This window comes from Theropithecus gelada, chromosome 5, assembly GCF_003255815.1.
Source record: "Theropithecus gelada isolate Dixy chromosome 5, Tgel_1.0, whole genome shotgun sequence".
Taxonomy (NCBI): Eukaryota; Metazoa; Chordata; class Mammalia; order Primates; family Cercopithecidae; genus Theropithecus; species Theropithecus gelada.
In genome coordinates, this window is record NC_037672.1 from 4,412,326 (window position 1) to 4,429,137 (window position 16,812).

Consider the following 16,812-nt stretch of genomic DNA (forward strand, 5'->3'; position numbering starts at 1 on the left):
TATTTTATTTTATTTTATTTTGAGACAGAGTCTCGCTCTGTTGCCCAGGCTGGAGTGCAGTGGCACAATCTCGGCTCACTGCAAGCTCCACCTCCCAGGTTCATGCCATTCTCCTGCCTCAGCCTCCCGAGTAGCTAGAACTACAGGCACCTGTCACCACGCCCGGCTAATTTTTGTGTGTTTTGTTAGTGGAGACGGGGTTTCACCGTGTTAGCCAGGATGGTCTCAATCTCCTGACCTTGTGAGCTGCCTGCCTCGGCCTCCCAAAATGCTGGGATTATAGCCGTGAGCCACCAGCCTCGGGGTTAAATGGGTTATAAAGCCAGAATGCTTTACAGAGTCTCTTATAAAACTGACTTAGGTTCTTGTCAGCTCCTTGAAGCACTTCTGAAATCTTTTTTATATTAATTGCTTTTTTCTACCAACTCTTAGCCTCTGCAGAAGTGCCTCTTGGTACCGCTGCAAACACCGAGTCTGAGTTGCATTCTCTGGGTCTTTTTTCCCCTTTTTCCTGAGTTTAACAGGCCCTTTATATATACATATAATTCTCCAAGCACTTGGAGGGTTAAACAGGCATACCGACAGTCAGTGTAAATATTTAGTCTTACCTTCACTGAGTTCTAAGGCCCAAATTAAAGCAATGAGCTCAGCTTAACAGCAGTGTCCAGGGTTATCACCACATATCCTGCACGTCTCTGTCCTTGTGGGTTGATGAAGCTGCTCCTGTCCGCATATAGCTCCCAGTCTACCGATGCCCAAGGCTGGTCCCGGAGGTCAGGTCTGCTTGAGTCCAACACCTGTATACAGTCATGCTTGACAGGGCTCTAGCTGCCGGGAGCAAGGTGGTGGGTTCAGTGTGTTTCCAGTTTAGTAGATCAATGGTTGAAAAGGGCTGAGAGATGAAAGTCTGCCACCCCACCCCCCGATGTGGGCTTGGTCACTATAATAGACGGGTCCTCGCGTCTCCCTGAGAGGCATTTGCATAGCTCGAGCAAGACCACATCTGAGAGGGTCCTCTTGTCCACTTGACTATCTTGACTTCCTTACTTGGCCTCTCGAGACTCTGATCCTCCCCTTCGAGGTGAAACCTGGGGCGTATTAGCTCCTGAATCTCATTTCTTGGGGGGCTGTTGGCCTTGGTAAAGGAGGGTAGGCTGGGACATATGGAGAAAGAATTTCTGTTATCTCTAGCGGCTCCTGCAAAACTGGCTTCTCTTGCTGTTTCTAGGACTCCCTTGTTTAACTCTGTGTCTGCTGGTGAAGCTGCTCTTACTTTCACTTTTAGCTTTTTTGCAATAAGCTGTTAAACAGGGCTAAATTTATGCCGATTTTTGTCTATATTATATTTAACCACAAATCAATATAAAGGAATTGATCTAGGTACACTGGCTGTCCTCCAACCCCTGGCACCACCTTAAATACATGGCCAGTTGTTCCCTGTCTATAGTTCCTTCGGTGGGCCATCCAACACCAAAAGAGGGCAATTCTAATTCACACAGAGTTCTTAACCTCTGGGAGGTTAACTTAACTCTGTAATCCTCTGCAAAACCTTTCTTAAGGTTCTGTAACATGCATTTCTTTTTTTTTTTTTTTTTTTTTTGAGATGGAGTCTCGCTCTGTCGCCCAGGCTGGAGTGCAGTGGCCGGATCTCAGCTCACTGCAAGCTCCGCCTCCCAGGTTCACGCCATTCTCCTGCCTCAGCCTCCCGAGTAGCTGGGACTACAGGCGCCCGCCACCTCGCCCGGCTAATTTTTTGTATTTTTTAGTGGAGACGGGGTTTCACTGGGTTAGCCAGGATGGTCTCGATCTCCTGACCTCATGATCCGCCCGTCTCGGCCTCCCAAAGTGCTGGGATTACAGACTTGAGCCACCGCACCCGGCTGTAACATGCATTTTAATAGAGTGAGTTTTGATGATTTGATGACTTTCCTTTTATTTTTCTTCTCGAAAATTTTTTTTTAACTCAGTTTCTAGTGGAGTGGGCTTACTTTGTGTTGGACCTATTTTTCTCTCGAGACAAAACAATGTTCACACTACAAGAAGGAAAGGGTAAAAGGTTACTCACTCGTCTAATTCACACTAAATCAAAATCAAAACTAAAACCAAAGTGTCATTAAAGGCATTCGTCAAGCAATTTAAACCAAGTCAAAACCAGAACCAAAACCAAAGTGCCAATAAAGGCACGCCTGTTTATCAAGCAATTCAAGTCAAGTCAAAAACAAAAACCGAAGTGCCAGTACAGGAATGCCGTGGGTGATCAGGCCATGCTTCCACTCAAATGGAGTGGGCAAGTTCCAGAGACCAGTCTTACCAAGTTTCAGATGTCCAGACTTAGGAAAGTGCCAGTTTCTTCCCGGTGTTCAGCCAGTGTGTTGATCCTCTGCGGGGGCCTGCCATGCACTGCTGTGACGAGGCGTTCCACTGGGGCAAATGCCTACCCGACAGCACTCTCAGGATCTGCATCACTCAAACTGGCCAGAGTCCCCCACAGGGATGCTCTACAGGGCAGGCATAAGCTGCTTAAGGGGCTGCCTTGAATGTCCGTTAATCACCTTGCTTCCCAGTCAGGGAACCAAGAATTGTAGCAGGACTAGCAGCAGACAAAACTCCTCAGACACTGGATTAAAGAAGGAAGAGGTTTATTCAGCCGGGAGCATTGGCAGACTTGTGGCTTAAGAGGCAAGCTCCCTGAAAAAGAAATTCTTGGCCTTTTTAAAGGCAACTTTAAGGGGTTCACGTGAAAGGGTTGTGATAAATCAAGCAAGCGTGGGAAACGTGACTGGGGGCTACATGCATCAGCTAACAGAACAGAGAGTTTTGCAATGCTTTTTCATACAGTGTCTGGAATTTACAGATAACACAAATAGTTTAGGTCAGGGTTTGATGTTATTATTTTTTTAACTCCTAGGGCTGGGTGGTGGTGCCAAGGTTGTCTGGCTATTTATCTTACTTTTGTTTCTTTCTAACTTACTGCTTTCTCTCTTTCCTCCTGTCTTGTGAACTAGGCAAGGTGTGAGGGGAGGAGGGCAGCAAGAGTAGTAGAGGTCTCCTTCCTTACTACGTGTCCCCAGGAGGAACAAAGAAGGTTGGATACTGCCAATTTAGTCCAACATCATCAGCAGCTGGTCTGCAGAATCTCTAGCGAAATCCAAAAACCTCTAATATTCTTAATTATTTTTGTACATTAATCCCTCCATTGGGATTTTGCCATTCCCTAAAGGATCTCTGTTGGAGTCAGATAAGTGAAAAAATAATTCAAATCATGTGTTTTATTAGAGAGAAAAGCACAGACCAAATGTCGGTAGAATTAAGTAAAAGGCAAATGAGATATATCCTTGCAGACACACCTGCTCACCCTAGCCTATTCAGTGTTTGATCACATACAGTAATGGATTTTTATGCTGTCTTAGTTTTCCAGGGCAGTTTGGTGGCTTAAAACAACACTCATTTTTTCTCTCATAGTTCTAAAGGCTCTGAGAATCCATTCATCTCTCCTAGTTTGCGGTGGTTGCCAGCACTCATTGGCATTCCTTGACCTATGCCTCCAGCGCTTCAATCTCTGCCTCCGTGGTTACGTGGTGTTCTTGTTTCTCCGAATCTCTTTTCTTCTTCTAATAAGGGCAACGTTCATATTGGATTAGGGCCAACCCTAATCCAGTAGGACCTCATAGTGAATGATTGCTGAATGAAACAGTGACGGAGATGAGGGAGTGTGTCAGGAGAATGGTGCAGATGGCAGAACTATCTCAACTGTTTCCCTGTGGGGAAGCAGGCCCTAGCCAGAGGCTGCTGGGTATAGGGAGCAGGGAGAAAGCTGGAGATACCCAGGCTTAGGCCAAGGACCCACTGCCTGGTGCTGGAAATGGTGTCTACATAGCACTGTCCTATAGGACTTTCTGTAATAATGGCAATGTTCTATGTCTGCACTGTCCAATAAAGTAGTTACTTTTGGCTACTGACCCGCACTTGAGTGCAGCTAGTGCAACTAGGCAACTGATTAAATTAGATTTATGGGAAATTGAATTTATTTAACTGATAGCCACATGAGGCTAGGGGCTACTGTTGAACAATACAGCACTAGAGACATTCACATGGGACCGCTAAAGCCTCTCCATTCTGAGTCGTCAGTGTGTAAGTGCTGGAAGCTGACTGGAACTCGAGAAGCAGCAGTGAAGGCTCTAGCTGGAAGGCCCTGGCTGCTCTGAGCGCCCTAAGTGGCAGCTCTGGTGTGCTGATCAGAATGACGGCTCCAGTCGCTTCACAGCAGCCCCCATTACCTTCCAGGGCCTCAGCCAGAAACTCACCTGATGCCAAGACCTTAATAGCATAGAAACCCTTTAAATTGAATATGTTGAGTTTGTAATTAAAAAAAATTCAGGCCAGGCAGGGTGGCTCACACCTGTAATCCCAGCACTTTGGGAGGCCGAGGTGGGTGGATCACGAGGTCAGGAGATCAAGACTCTCCTGGCTAACACGGTGAAACGCCGTCTGTACTAAAAATACAAAAAATTAGCCAGGCGTGGTGGTGGATGCCTGTCATCTCAGCTACTCGGGAGGCTGAGGCAGGAGAATGGTGTGAACCCAGGAGGCGGAACTTGCCGTGAGCCAAGATGGCACCACTGCACTCCAGTCTGGGCAACAGAGCAAGACTCCATCTCGAAAAACAAAAAATTTCATTGGCTTATGCTGGTAACATTTGCCGTAGGGACAGCCATTTGTATGTGCATCTTTTACAAAACCGCATTTATGTTCCACAACTCTTTCCCCACACCATTCTCAGCTGCCTACCACTTAATGTGGTATGACTAGGGGAAGTGAGGTGGCTGCTGGGTGGTGGTGACCATGGCTGAGCTGTGACGGGTCATTCTTGGTGTCGAATCATCACAACCCATTCCCTTCCCAAGGACCTGGTGACTTCTTCCAGCCACTCTTTTGGGAATGTGGAACCAGCCAGGGAGGTGGTGGTGGGAAAGACAGAAGGGATAAAGGCAGACAAATGACCAGAGGGTGGGAGGCAACTTTAGTTTTAACCATGCGTGCAAATAACCACAATGGCCAATGACAGTCAATAGCACCAAGGTCTAAAACTGAGCAGGGAATGGGTGTGCTGAAGGGAGCAGAGTGGGACAGAAGTCAAGATGAACAAGAGAGGGGGTGGGTGGGGCCCTATGGCAGTTCTCCCATGGGTCGTTGTCCACTGAGTTACTGATGACACTCATCCTACCCCTGCTGTTCACACTAGGGGTCCATGTGCAGCTCCTGGCCGTTTCACCCAGAAATAGCTAACAAACATGTATAAAGAAAGGCAAATTCCCCTATTTTTTTCCCCAAAGTTGCTCCCTTGGTGCCAGTCCCAGTGGCTTCTCCATCCACCCAGGTCCCAGCAATACAACCGAGCATAGCATGACCCCTTCCTCTCTTCCTACCTCCCCACCACCCTGACTCACAGAGAGGCCCGTGTTCCCTGTCAGATGCAGGTCAGCAGTGTCCTCAGGCCCAGGAGAGGAGCACGGGAGTGCTACAGGGTGAGCAGGCAAACACCAGAAGGTGGCCCCAAGGTGAAGCCATGGTCGAAGCTGAGAACTACAGTCTTACCTGCAGACGCCAATCTGGGAAACTAAACGGAGAGAGTGAAGAGTGCCACAGGCCAGCCATGACAAGCCAGAGGGTAGAGGCAGACAAGTGTGAGAAGAGGAGGGTGAAAAGGGAGAAGCAGAGAAGGGAGGGGAGCCTGAGGACCTGACCAAGGCTGGAAACCTGTGCTTTGTTTTCTCCATGTCATTTTGTGATGATGCCCTAACTTAAATAAAACCAATAACAAAAAGTCACTCAGCTCCCTCTCCAGCCTCCGACACCACCAATATGGCCTTATCTCAGGCCCTTGTCTCTTACCTGTACTGGCCACCAGATGCCCTGAGCTCTTCCCCTTTAGCCTGCTTTCCAGTGTCTACCTAGAAATGGCTTCCCTCTCCCTCTCACTCCTGCAGTGGACCCAAATCGTTTCCCAGTGGGAAGATATTTTTATTTTTTGAGATGGAGTTTCACTCTTGTCTCCCAGGCTGGAGTGCAATGGTGCTATCTTGGCTCACTGCAACCTCCACCTCCTGGGTTCAAGCGATTCTGCTGCCTCAGCCTCCCAAGTAGCTGGGATTACAGGCGCCCGCCACCATGCCCAGCTAATTTTTGTATTTTTAGTAGAGATAGGGTTTCACCATGTTGGCCAGGCTGGTCTTGAACTCCTGACCTCAAGTGATCTGCCCACCTTGGCCTCCCAAAGTGCTAGGATTACAGGTGTGCGCCACCACGCCCAGCCGGAAGATGTTTTTCTAATGTCAGTATCACACGTGAACCCAATTTATTAGTAGTTGTAATTTTGGCAGAAATTGTGACCTACAGGAGGTGTGAGTTCTGCAATAAATGGTTATTTTATTACTCTCAACAGTATCTCCAAACATTTGAAAAACAGTGGCGTGTATTTTTATTAGACCATGATGGCTTTGTCTTCAGGCAATCCTGGTTGCTCCTGAGGATTCAGGGACCTTTGCAACAACACAACAGAGCCCTGGCTGGGAAGGCTGGTCTGGATTAAGGATCACTTCTGACTGCTTAGCAGGGTACCTGCCAGGCCTGAAATGATCGTTCAGTCCCTTCCTCCTGCTTTTGCAATCGGATGCTCCCACTGATACCCATAATTATAATTATAGGTCTGTTTTAAATAAGAGTAATAACTGTGAAGAAAAATGTTGCCATGGAATCAAGGTGAAGGTATTTCAGAGTAGAACAGAAGTAGACAATTTCCAAACATGAGCTGAGTATCCCCACCCAGATGTCCTGCCAACATCTTAAACTTGACACACATTTAAAATTGTACTTATCTTTCTCCTCCCCATAACTGAGCTGCGCTGCCCATCTTTTAGTTCCCTGTAAATGCAAACCTTTGGATTTATTTTTCCTTGTTGTGCTTTTTTCACTTTTTTTTGTGTGTTTTGTTTTGTTTTGTTTTAAACACAGAGTTTCACTATGTTGCCCAGGCTAGACTCAAACTCCTGGGCTCAAGTGATTCTCCCGCCTCAGCCTCACAAGTAGTTGGGACTGCAGATGAGAGAGCCATGGCGCACAACGCCTGGCTCTTCCTTGTTCTTAAATGGCGAGTTACTAAGTCTAGTTGATTCTGTCTCTGTAAATTTCATAAGAGGTGTGTGTGTGTGTCTTAGTTTGGATCTCCCCAAACAGACGTTGAGACAAGGATTTCGCTGCAGGTAATTGAATATGGAGCTGATCTCAGAGTGCATGTGTGAGGAAGTGGAAAGTGTGAGACAAAGAAAAACAAGCAAAGGGTGGGTGATTGAGCTGGTTACTGCTCTGGTCAACGAGGGCCCACTTCCACTAGTGGCTCTCTGAGGAACTCTGTAGAACCACGGTTCTCAAACTTCAGCAAGCCCTTGGGCATGCCGGATCTTGCTGTGTTGCCCAGGCTGGTCTCAAACTCCTGGCCTCAAGCGATCCTCCCGCTTTGGCCTCCAAAAACGCTGGGATTACAGGTGTGAGCCATCACGTAGTGCCTGTTGATTAATTTGAAAATGCCGTGCCCCAGACTGGGGGTCCTGATCCAGTAGCCTTGGAGTGGGCCCCAGGAAGGGCCGGGGTGTGAACTGCATCTCAGAACTACGGCGCTCCGAGAGGGCAGCGACTCGCGAGAGTCGGTCAGCCAGGGCTTGCCTAAAGGCGGAGAAGCCAAGAGTGCCCGGAGCGCCTGGGCGAAGCTTCCTGGTTCCCGGCCCTGCCCGGGTGGCAGCGGCGTCCACGTTTCCCGGGCGACGAAGGTGGCGCGGCACGATGACGTCAGGGCGCCCGCGTCCCCGGTCCCGCCCATGGGACGGACGGAGGCCGAGAGGCACTGCGGGACCGCAGTGGGGCCAGGCTGGAGACAGCAGCGCTGCGCGGGCAGGTAGTCCTCATCTTGCCGGGTTGGTCGCGGCCCGACAGGCATCCCCTGAGCGCCTGCTGCGTGAGTTGGACCGTGCAAAGCAGCGGGGACTGGCGAGCCCGAAGGTGGAGGCTGCGTTAGCCCCCGGGGCGCGGTCGCGGCGGGTCGGGAGAGGGGGCACCGCACATGCCAGGCCCTGGGGCGTGGGAGCTGTGCGGATTGGCGGGTGGCGGGGCCAGGGTTACACAGAGCAGGGGCCGGGAGTGCAGGTGGCCCACGTGCTGGGCGTTCGGAGGGCTTTGCACATTGAACTGGGCAGCTGTTCAGGAAAGGGAGAGTGATCCGCACCGCAGGGAGAAGAGTGGTGGAGGCTGTTGCCAGAATAGTGATCTTGAAGCCCCCACTTCCATGCCAGAAGCTGCTCAGAGCCTCTCATATGAATGACAGCAGCCTAGATGGTAGACCCTGGGCACTAGGCAGGCGTCACTGTATTTGGAATGCAGCAGCCCAGACAGTAGACCCTGGGCACTAGCCAGACCTCACCGTATTTGGAATGTAGCAGCCCACACAGTAGACCCTGTCTAGACGCTGGGCACTATCCAGGCATTGTTATTGGTGGATCTTTGCTCCCAGAGCTCCCAAGGTGGTGGCGGGCAGCTCCCAAGGTGGCGGCAAGCCTCTTGCTCTCTGACTTGGGGCTCTTGGCCTCAGGGATTCCAAGCAATGGAACCTTGGGCCATGCAGTGAGTGTTAAAACTTTATGAGAAGCTGTGCGTCACGAAAGAGAACCATGGAACCCAGTGACTAGTGTTCAGCTGGATTAGGAGGAACCCAGGCACTTAGCCACGCAGGAACAGTGGCGAGCCTCTAGCCTGGGAGCGGTAATGGGTGCCTCGCTGGATCAGAGCGCAGCGGACACACTGCTGGATCCCGAGGGGTGGAAGTCAGCGGCGGGTCTGCAACAGTCGCCATCAGCAGTGGTGGGTGGCAAGCGAAAGCTCAGTTCAAGCCGGAACAAACACAGACCAGAAGACTGTGCAGTTGCAAGATTTAATAGAGTGAAAACAGAGCTCCCTGTACAATGGGAGAGGACTCAAAGGGGGTTGCCTAATTCGTCCGGAATGCCTGGGTTTATATCCTGATCGTTGTCCCTCCCCCTGTGCTCTCAGATGATAGATGATCAGATTATTTCTTTACCTCCTGTTGTTAGCGTCACTGGTATTTTAGTGAGCTCTCTTTACTACCTGATTGACTGGGTGTGAGCTGAGTTACAAGCCCCATGTTTAAAGGTGAGTGTGGTCACCTTCCCCAGCTAGGCTTAGGAATTGTTAGTTGGCCTAGGAAATCCAGCTAGTCTTGTCTCTCAGTGCCCCTCTCAACAGGAAAACCCAAGTGCTGTTAGGGAGGTTGGGTGACGACCACTCTAACTGCTTCCTGTTTAATTGAGGCGTAGTAGGGGTTGTGCCGTTGAGATATCCTCAGGAGGGGTGCCTTCGATGTCATCAACATCGGAGCGTGGGCTAGCAGGCCGGTCCGTGGGTCCGTTGTAGATCCGTGGGTCCGTTGTAGATCTTAGGCATGGACTGCATTTGGGGCTCCATTTGAAGAACCATTTGTAGTTTTACAGCTTTGATTTCTGAAAGAGACAAATTTAACAAGGAGGTTAAAGATACAGGGATTGAAATGTATGGCCTGAAGTGCAGGGGCATATAGGTGTGGGCGGTGAAAGTGGGGTTTCCTTTAGAAAAACTCCTGTATGATGGGGCATCAGTATTTCTGGGAAGCCACATTCTCCACAGAAACTCTTGGTAAGGGGAGCTGGTAGTACAGTGGCATGGCCCTGAATGGTCAAGCCTACCTGGCGCTCTGTGAGGGTGATGGCATGGGCTAGCGATTGCCCCGGGTACCCTCAGTCCTGCTGCTGGATCATCTGGTTAGTGGCTTCTGACTGAGAGGACCTTCGTCCCCTGGGGCAATGGGTCTTCCAGTGATTTCCTTGACATAAGGGGCATGGATGAGGGGGCGGCTTATTTCTATTCAGACAGTCTTTCTTAAAGTGTCCTTGTAGACCGCACTGCAAGCAAGCCCTATTAGGCATTCAATTTGCCCAGCCTTTCCCCTTTCCAGAGCCTCCAAAGTCTCCTCCCCTAATTTCTACCCAGCTTACCTCCCCCACTGCGATACAATCTCCAAGCCTTGGTTCCTTGGTCAGGGCCTCAACTGATGACCCAGTACTTTAACAACAGGAACTATGTCTACGACAACACAATAGATCAGGATGAAAGCAGTTGAGTAAATTAAAGCGAGGTGCATATTCCTATAGTAGCAAATGGGGGCGAACGTCCGCTAGCCTGAGGGCCCATTTGTCCCGTTCCGCCTACTCCTCCTGATCTCTTATGAAAAAAAACCCGAGGTTGCCAAGTTCAATAGGGTTTGCCTGCTCCTCATGATCTCTATTTAAAAAAAAAACTGAGGTTGCCAAGTTCAATAGGGTTTGTAAGTTTTACTCTGGGCCTAAGATGGAGTTTTGAAGTTTTTTTCCTGATGTCTGCATTACACTGTTTAACTGACAACAAGGTGGTATTGGAGTGTTACAGGGTCACGGAGAAGACCTTCAATTATCAATTATAGGTTTTAAATTTACCCTGGCTTTTAAAGGAATGGGGTGCACTGTTTTTTCTTAACTACTTGTATATCTCTCTTTTCCTTTCTCTCTTTTACTTTTCGTTTCTCTCTCTCTCTCTGACTTTCTGCCCTTCTCTCTTCCCCCTCTGTCTCTTTCTCTCTCTTCTCTCTCTCTATTTCTCTTTCCCTCTCTTTTTCTCTCTTGGTAGATGGATTTTGGGAACACAGCGGAAGTACATTCGCTCGTTGCCCCATTTGCCACTGTAGGAACATGTGCCTCCCTTTTTTTTTTTTGTTTTTAAATTTAAGTTCTAGGGTACGTGTGCACAACGTGCAGGTTTGTTACATAGGTATACATGTGCCATGTTGGTGTGCTGCACCCATTAACTTGTCATTTACATTAGGTATATCTCCTAATGCTATCCCTCCCCTCTCCCCGTGCCTCCCTTTAATTTACTCAATTCGCTTTCATCCTGATCTATTGTGTTGTTGTAGACCTAGTTCCAGTTGTTAAAGTACTGGGTCATCAGTTCTAAGGCCGTGGCCAAGGAGCTAAGGCTTAGAGATTGTATTGCAGTGGGGGAGGTAAGCTGGGTAGAAACTGGGGGAGGAGAGCATCTTACACAAGGGGAGAGCAATCCTCCTAGCCATTTACAAACTTGGGGCCCTGGCAACAGTGGTAGGTCCCACATAACTGCCCATGTCGAGAGCTGTATACCTAAATTGGGAGGGACGCCAGGGACAAGACTGTCTGGATTCATACCCTAGGTGCCTAAGGACACAGCGTAGAGCTTCCTTAGATCCCTTTGGAGATACAACTTGCTTTAATATTTGGGAGAGGAAGTGAAAGTCTGAAGCATTAGTACCTAGGAGAGATCAGAGGAAGTAGATTCAGAGGTAAGGAGAATTTTGGGGGCTACACTTTCAAGAAAGTCGTGGTTGGGACGCAGGAGGTATGGGTCAGAGGAGAGAGAGGGCGCGCGCATGGGCGACTGTTGAGTAGAGACTTCTGGACCTGCCAATGCTGGGAGTTTGGGGTGACAGCCTCTAGTCAGCCTATGGCTTCCCCAAGAAAACTGTGGAAGTGGAAGCTGGTTCCAGCAGACCAATGCTCAACCCAGGAGGGTTGGGGGTTGTTAGAAAGCCTTTTCCCAGAAAGCCTCATACCTGAGTCTTAAGTCCGGCGGCCACGCTAATCGTTTTTAACCGGCCGGCCAGTGCCCTGTACTTTCCTCCAATTCTAAGGAAGGATAGGACAGAATAGCAAGCCAGACTCAGGCTGCAGCACCGCAGGCTGTTTCAGCTCAAAGGACTCAAAAGTTCCTCTTTCCTCTAGGCCTTAAAGAGTGAAGGTGGGGGGCCCACGCCCAGGACTCAGCCAGACCTGGGTTCACTAGCCATTCCCTTCAATACCTTCATCAGCCAAGCCACTTGGAAAAGGACCCAGTCTATCCAGAAAATTCCAGAATGGTTATTTGGTCAAGAGAGCTGAGTTTGGGAGGCCTGCTGTGTTAGCGGGAAGCCAGGTGTCTATATGTCGAGGGAATATCAGTGCAGAAGCCTGTGCCAGAGGTCCTGTGTCCAGGTGGACCGGCGCCGGTGGGTGGGGACGTGAGGTACCATCGTGTGTGGCCAGAGTGGACTAGCTGGCACTGGCTGGATTCCAGAGGGAATGCTTCCTGACCCTGGGTTTAGTGAGCCTTGGGGATGGGTCTGGATGTCCAAGGTGCTCCCAAGAGGGCACAGTGCTCTCAGGCAAGGCTGTGCAACAGAAAGCAAGGCCTCCGACGAACCCTCTGCACTGTGTGCCTGGTGATCCCCCGGCTGTGCCTGGCTCTCTTCTGTGTCCTTGGCATCTGTCTTCAGGAGTGGATGAGGGAATTCTTCTCGCCTTTTCTTTTGGGAAAATGATGCTAGCCATTCACAGGGCGACTCTCTTTTGCTATCCTTTTGGATTTCGAGTTTGCTTTTCTCTGATTTGTAAGGTGTTGCCAGCTCTCCTGTTGGTGGGGGTGATTTGAACCCACAGATGGGAGCGCGTGGATTCAGGCTGCATGTTTTGTGCAGGCTCTCGTCACACGATGGCACCCACTGTGGAAGGAGGCGATGCAGCTCTGCTCCCGGAATTCCCCAGGGGACCCCTGGACGCCTACCGGGCAAGAGCGTCGTTCAGCTGGAAGGAGCTGGCGCTGTTCACGGAAGGGGAGGACATGCTCCGCTTTAAGGTGAGGTGTGCGGTTGCGTGCAGCTTGTCTTTTTTCCCGGTGGGGTCTTAATTCATTAGCACAATGGAATTTCTGGCTCTTACAGCTCCCCCTCTGCCGGGTGAGGCTCATCCCAGGCAGCGCAGCCGCTCTCCTTTCTGCACCCCAGTATAGGCCTCAGGGAACTGATGAGGAGTCTGGAAATGAACATGGATTGTTGATGTTTCTTAAGCCTGCAGCCCTCTAGTCTGTTGGGAATGATAGTCATATCTCTGTCTGGGTGTCTCTTAAGTCAGACAGCATCCCATGAAGCCTGTGACCTAGAGGTAATATATAAGGGCACATGGAAAGTTCATCTTTTACTCCAAATAAACCTTCCCCATCTCCTGCATTTCCAGAAAACCATCTTCTCAGCTCTCGAGAACGACCCTCTTTTCGCCCGTTCCCCTGGAGCCGATCTGTCCTTGGAGAAGTATCGTGAGCTGAACTTCCTTCGATGCAAGCGGATCTTCGAGTATGACTTCCTCAGTGTCGAAGACATGTTCAAGAGCCCTCTGAAGGTCCCCGCCTTGATTCAGTGCCTGGGGATGTATGACTCTTCTCTGGCTGCCAAGTACCTCCTCCATACCTTGGTGAGCGTGCAGCCTAGGGGAGAAGGACACGGCTTTCGCCTGCTATGCTGAGCCTTGAGGGATGCCTGTCCCAGGGCCAACCGGGAGGCAGAGAAGCTCCAGTGTTTCCAGCTATATTTGCAAATTTTTTAAATTATCTTTTTTAATGTTTTTTTAAAAATTTCAGTCCCCCTTTTCATTCTTTTATTTTCAAGCCCATCCACCATCATGTATTTGCAAATTTACACACATAAGTCCTTGAATAAAATACAATGTGGTGAAGCTTCAAGTCCCATCAGAAGAGGAGCTGGTGGGGCTTTTTTCTTTTTTTTTTTTTTGCCTCATACAAAAAAAGAGACAAATGAAAAAAAAAAAAAAAAAAGTAGGCCAAAGTAAGAAACATGTGTTTTCCTTCCTTTGTAACATACCAGCAGAGCTGAGCTTGGGCAAAATGGCTTTGCCCGTAGCCTTGCCTGCAATGTTTGATGGGCCAGTGGCCTCTGCGCTCCACATGCCCTCCTGTTCTGTCTCCCTGCTGTCCTCAGACCCCCAGGACTCCTTGCAGGCATCTTAAGTCCCAAGTGATTCTGTGTGCCTTACACAAGCTGCTCGGCACAGGGACACAGGTCTTACCACTCACATGAACTCAGGGACCCGGGCCGCTGTGTGTCGGGAGACCCTGGCCTGGGGCATCCGGGCTGCTGGCTAACCTCTCGTTGCTTCGTTCTCCACCTCAGGGAAAGTGCATTGTGGCGGGGAACCAGGGTGGGCGTGGTGTTAGCGTGCCGTCGTCTGTTGTGATGTTCCGGAAGAGCCGTACTCTTCTTACCTGCCCTTGTTAATAGGACAATGTTATACTTTCAGGTTTTTGGATCAGCAGTTTACAGTTCTGGTTCTGAAAGACATCTCACCTATATTCAAAAGATCTTCAGTATGGAGGTAAGTTCTGGTTCCCGGTGAATTGTGAGCCTAGTTCTCTTGCTTGATCTCCGTAGAGATTTGTGAAAAGGGATGATTGTAGTAGTGGGTGCCTAGGGGGCTCATGCTCTTCTTGCTTCCTAGTGTTCTCAGGCTTCTCACCAATTAGCTAGCACTGTTCTTTAGCAAACACAGGCACATTGACTTCCTCAGCACCAGGCGAATTGTCGCTGGGGCCTTCCACTGTCTTCTCCTGACAAGCAGTTCCTGCCACCTTGCTGAGTTGGAGCAGCTGCGGTCAGCTTGGTTTAGGCTGCTGTGGTTGCCAGCCAAGCGTGGCAGCACGACTCAGTCAAGTCACTAGTTGGGTAGATGGAAATTTGGGGCTTTGATATGTGGTTTCATCTTTAAAGGAAAGTTGGCAGCACATGCCTTCTGGGCATGTGCACAAAGAACTTTTCTTGCTTTCCATCGTTTTGTGCTTTGACTTTTAGATTTTTGGATGTTTTGCTCTGACTGAGTTAAGCCACGGCAGTAATACCAAGGCCATTCGTACGACTGCCCACTACGATCCTGCCACTAAGGTAGGTGTTACCTTCCGCCGGCTCCCTGGGTTTGGAGCGTATGAGATGTCACGAGTGCGAATGTGGTTGCCAGGAATAAGAAAAAAAATTAAAGCAAGAGGCCTGTCCACATACATGTATGTAGAAATACATACTGAGATTCATCACACTGAAAAGTGGGGCTCGGGAGACCAGGCGTTGGAAGACAAAGCCTGTGCCCACCACGAGCTTTATGGGGAATTGATCGTGGTTTGGATTTGTGTGTAATTTGAGTGCAGCGAAGAAGCCCTCATTCTGTAAAATTTATTGCCTTGTTTACCTGGCTGCCTATTATAGTGGATTCATAAACTGTTCACATGGCCCGTGGTTTCTACGCTGGGCCCCGTGGATACAACGTGCTCCCTGCCCTCTGCCCTTTGTGGCTCTCCCTCTGCGAACAGCCTGCCTTGTCCATTTCTGCCACCGCAGTCTGATTCCTCGGGCCCTTGCCATCCTCTTGACCTCTCTGGTACCTGCATCGAGTCCACTGCCTGGGAGCTTCCGGTGTGGTAGAGGGAGACGGGCCACAGATGGTTGCCCTGGGGCTGTCAGTGCTGAGGAGGGGCGCAGGAGTGGAGGGAGATGGGCCACAGATGGATGCTCTGGGGCTGTCAGTGCTGAGGAGGGGTGCAGGGGTGGAGGGAGATGGGCTACAAATGGATGCCCTGGGGCTGTCAGTGTTGTGGAGGGGCGCAAGCCTGGGACGGAGGATGGGGAGGGTCCCCATCCACCCCGCTCTGTTCCCCTGGCCCTGCCTCCCTGCCGCCACATCACTCTTCTTGGCCTCCACTTGTCCCTGAGGCCGAGGTCTCCCTGCCAGTCTTTCCTCACCCGCCTTCCACCCTCTCCTGTTGGCAGTGGTCAGGGAGGACTGTTGTGTGGCAGGAAGTGAAGCTCTGCACCTGTGGATATGCTCAACGGTCATCCATCCATCATTCTTTCATCCATCCATTCTTTCTTCCATCCATTCATTCTTCCATCCATCCATTCATTCTTCCATCCATCCATTCATTCTTCCATCCATCCATTCTCTCATCCATCCATTCATTCTCTCATCCATCCATTCATTCTTCCATCCATTCATTCTTCCATCCGTCCATTCATTCTTCCATCCATCCATTCATTCTTCCATCCGTCCATTCATTCTTCCATCCGTCCATTCATTCTTCCATCCGTCCATTCATTCTTCCATCCATCCATCATTCTTCCATCCGTCCATTCATTCTTCCATCCGTCCATTCATTCTTCCATCCGTCCATTCATTCTTCCATCCATCCATCATTCTTCCATCCGTCCATTCATTCTTCCATCCGTCCATTCATTCTTCCATCCGTCCATTCATTCTTCCATCCATCCATTCATTCTTCCATCCATCCATTATTCTTCCATCCATCCATTCATTCTTCCATCCATCCATCATTCTTCCATCCATCCATTCATTCTTCCATCCATCCATTCATTCTTCCATCCATCCATTCATTCTTCCATCTGTCCATCATTCTTCCATCCGTCCATTCATTCTTCCATCCATCCATTCATTCTTCCATCCATCCATTCATTCTTCCATCCGTCCATCATTCTTCCATCCGTCCATTCATTCTTCCATCCGTCCATTCATTCTTCCATCTGTCCATTCATTCTTTCATCCATCCATTCATTCCACAGCATGGGCTGTGTGGACTCTGCCTGGGGTACTGCATGGAAGAGCCCAGTAATGAACCCAAGTGGACCCCCAGCCCAGCAGGGATAAGAGGTGGTCCTCTCACAGGGTGCCCCTGCAGTGGGGCCTTGGGAGTGGGGCCAAGGCTCCTGCTCAGAGTGGGACTGGGAGTAAAGTAGGGCATGAGGCTCTCTTGGGAACTTTCTTTTAAGCCACAAGATATCTTTTTTTTTTTTTTTTTTTTTTTTTTTTTTTTTTTTTTTTT

The 16,812-nt window shown here is 49.7% G+C and overlaps 1 protein-coding gene across 2 annotated transcripts in view; it reads left to right on the forward strand.

Annotated features, from left to right (window-relative positions):
* Window positions 1-7,874: 7,874 nt before the first annotated feature.
* ACOX3 (acyl-CoA oxidase 3, pristanoyl) overlaps window positions 7,875-16,812 on the forward strand; it is a 55,392-nt gene continuing 46,454 nt past the window's right edge. Inside the window, exons 1-5 of one of the 2 annotated variants that reach the window (XM_025385942.1) lie at window positions 7,875-8,008; window positions 12,620-12,777; window positions 13,155-13,388; window positions 14,232-14,306; window positions 14,780-14,869. In XM_025385942.1, coding sequence (XP_025241727.1) covers window positions 12,634-12,777; window positions 13,155-13,388; window positions 14,232-14,306; window positions 14,780-14,869 — 543 coding nt within the window. In that variant the 5' untranslated portion in view covers window positions 7,875-8,008; window positions 12,620-12,633. Of the gene's footprint in view, window positions 8,053-12,619; window positions 12,778-13,154; window positions 13,389-14,231; window positions 14,307-14,779; window positions 14,870-16,812 lie in introns of both variants that reach the window. The other variant, XM_025385943.1, reaches the window with a different exon arrangement.